General features: G+C 34.3%; 1 protein-coding gene across 1 annotated transcript; it reads left to right on the forward strand.

Annotated features, from left to right (window-relative positions):
- Positions 1–617: 617 nt before the first annotated feature.
- On the forward strand, positions 618–1,689 carry LOC104952623 (protein unc-13 homolog D-like; the record flags this gene model as incomplete). Its single annotated transcript, XM_010779475.1, has 3 exons — positions 618–740; positions 820–876; positions 1,592–1,689. Coding segments are annotated over exons 1-3 (263 nt in total), but the record flags the coding sequence as incomplete, so codon positions are not given.
- Positions 1,690–2,569: the final 880 nt, after the last annotated feature.

A 2,569-nucleotide genomic window follows, 5' to 3' on the forward strand; every position in this document is an offset into this window, starting at 1 on the left:
AATGGAGAATTTTGAGATTTTGAGGAAAAGTTAGTTTTGAGAAAAAGTTAGAATTTTGAGAAAAAGTTAGAATTTTGAGATTTTGAGAAAAAGTCAGAATTCTACGTATTCCTCCGTCTGCTGATTTTCTTAGAGAATCAGTCATAAATTCAATTTTTTTCTATACGCTCGCTTTTGCGCTCCTTATTTTAATTTGGTTTATAATGAATAATTTCAGAGTTCTTTTAATTATTTTCGAATTTATAATAATAATTATTATTATTAGTAATTTAATTTTTTTACTCATTCCTCTCTTTTTATTGTCTAATTTTATAGTAAATTTGTCAAAAGAATTTATGGCACTGGCATCATACATTTAGTGAAAATAAATCTCTATTAATTAAGTTTATTATTATTTATTTATTATATAATTTAGAAAAACAGTAGCCTTATTTTAATGTTGTTATTTAGCATTATTGAGACTATTCCATGATATTTTTAACAACCCCCTCGATCATTTATCCTTTCGCCAGTCGTGGGTTTGGTCCTAAAAAAGTGTTCTGTAATTATTAAAGACTCTGTAATTATTAAAGACTCTGCATCATATCACGGTCCCATCCACACTTCTTAATAAACATTAAAAATACTTTACAATGTGTTTTTGTCCCAGGATCTTAGTGCAGATCTGTAAGACTCAGGCGTTTCAGAAACTGAACCCGGCTGAGTTTGAGTTACACGACGAGGTCAGCGACGCCATACTGGTCAGTAAACATAGTACTAATAACAAACATAAGTATAAAGTATGTTGTACATGTACTTATAATATGGCTTTAATATCAGACAGGCACAGAGGAGTGGTTCAACATCCAGAAGGGTCTGAATCAGCCCATGACGAAGGTAAAGACATATCATTACATTTTAAGCATCAGTTTGCTCGTAAAGAAGTGGACGTTTTTACCGGATGATTTAAAGGGCTGGAAGAACATTTTTATGTTTAAGAAAATGTGTAATATTTATATGTTGTATCCCACAACCCATCAGAGACTGCACTGACCTCACCACCTTCAAAAAACGTACACAAACTCACCTCTTCAATCTGGCTTTTAACGTGCGATTGTTTTTGTATTGCTTGATTTTAATTTGACTTTTACTATATACATATTTATTTGTTGTTCTTTTCTTGTTACTATCTCTGTAAAGCGAATTTGAGCACCTGTAAAAGCACTTACAAAATAAATGTATTATTATTATTATAAAGAAAGCGTAGTTAAACAGTATGAAGTTGACTAGTTTTGATTGTGTTCTGGTTTTATGTTTCAGTGTTTGTAAGCAACTGTGACGAAAGAATGTTATTATTATTATTATTATTATTATTTTACTTTTTTATGGTTATTTCATTTCTTTTTCAAAGGGGGCAGGTCACATAAGATGTTCTTCTCCCTGCTCCTTTCCACCATGTTCTATAACAAACAAAAGAAAAAAACAAGTGTGCATGTTTTGTTTTAAAATAACTGCCATGTGTGGAATACAAAAATAAATAAAAATACATCTTTGAGGGTGGTCTGGTTCCTAGATTCTATTTTAAATCATTATAATTGTGTTGTTTTCTCAGGATCTGTCAGAGATCGTGAGCGCCCTCTCCAGGCTGATCGCAGAAGTTCAGGAGGACATTAAACACAACAAGGACGCCTGGAACAGAGTGTTTGTCAGGTGAGAACTAACTAGAGTTATCCATCAAAGGGAAATACCAGTGTGATGTATGTCTACGGGACCAAGAGGGACAACTTATTGAATATACTGTTAGTAGAGTGTTAGTTTGTTATTGAGTCTCAAGAAGTGTAGCTCTGAAATCTCACTTTGCCTCCCCATTGTAGAAATCAGTTAAATATTCAGCCATGAAATTGAAAATCTCACTTTAATTTTCAATTTAAAAAAGCGGAAAAAAAGTCGTCCAAATGTTTAAAACTAACACAATCTGGAATGAGAAAGATACCAACTCTCTCTCTTAACCTACGATACCTGTATAGATAGATAGATGGATGGATGGATGGATAGATGGATGGATGGATGGATAGATAGATAGATAGATGGATAGATAGATGGATGGATGGATGGATGGATGGATGGATGGTTGGATAGATGGATGGATGGATGGATGGATGGATGGATGGATGGATGGATGGATGGATAGATAGATAGATAGATGGATGGATGGATGGATGGATGGATGGATGGATGGATGGATGGATGGATGGATGGATGGATGGATGGATGGATGGATGGATGGATGGATGGATGGATGGATAGATAGATAGATAGATAGATAGATAGATAGATAGATAGATAGATAGATGGATGGATGGATAGATAGATGGATGGATAGATAGATAGATGGATGGATGGATAGATGGATAGATGGATGGATGGATGGATGGATGGATGGATGGATGGATGGATGGATGGATGGATGGATGGATGGATGGATGGATGGATGGATGGATGGATGGATGGATGGATGGATGGATAGATAGATAGATAGATAGATAGATAGATAGATAGATAGATAGATGGATGGATGGATAGATGGATA

The sequence above is a fragment of the Notothenia coriiceps genome, unplaced genomic scaffold, assembly GCF_000735185.1.
Source record: "Notothenia coriiceps isolate Sejong01 unplaced genomic scaffold, NC01 NC01_scaffold00020240, whole genome shotgun sequence".
NCBI classification, from domain to species: Eukaryota; Metazoa; Chordata; class Actinopteri; order Perciformes; family Nototheniidae; genus Notothenia; species Notothenia coriiceps.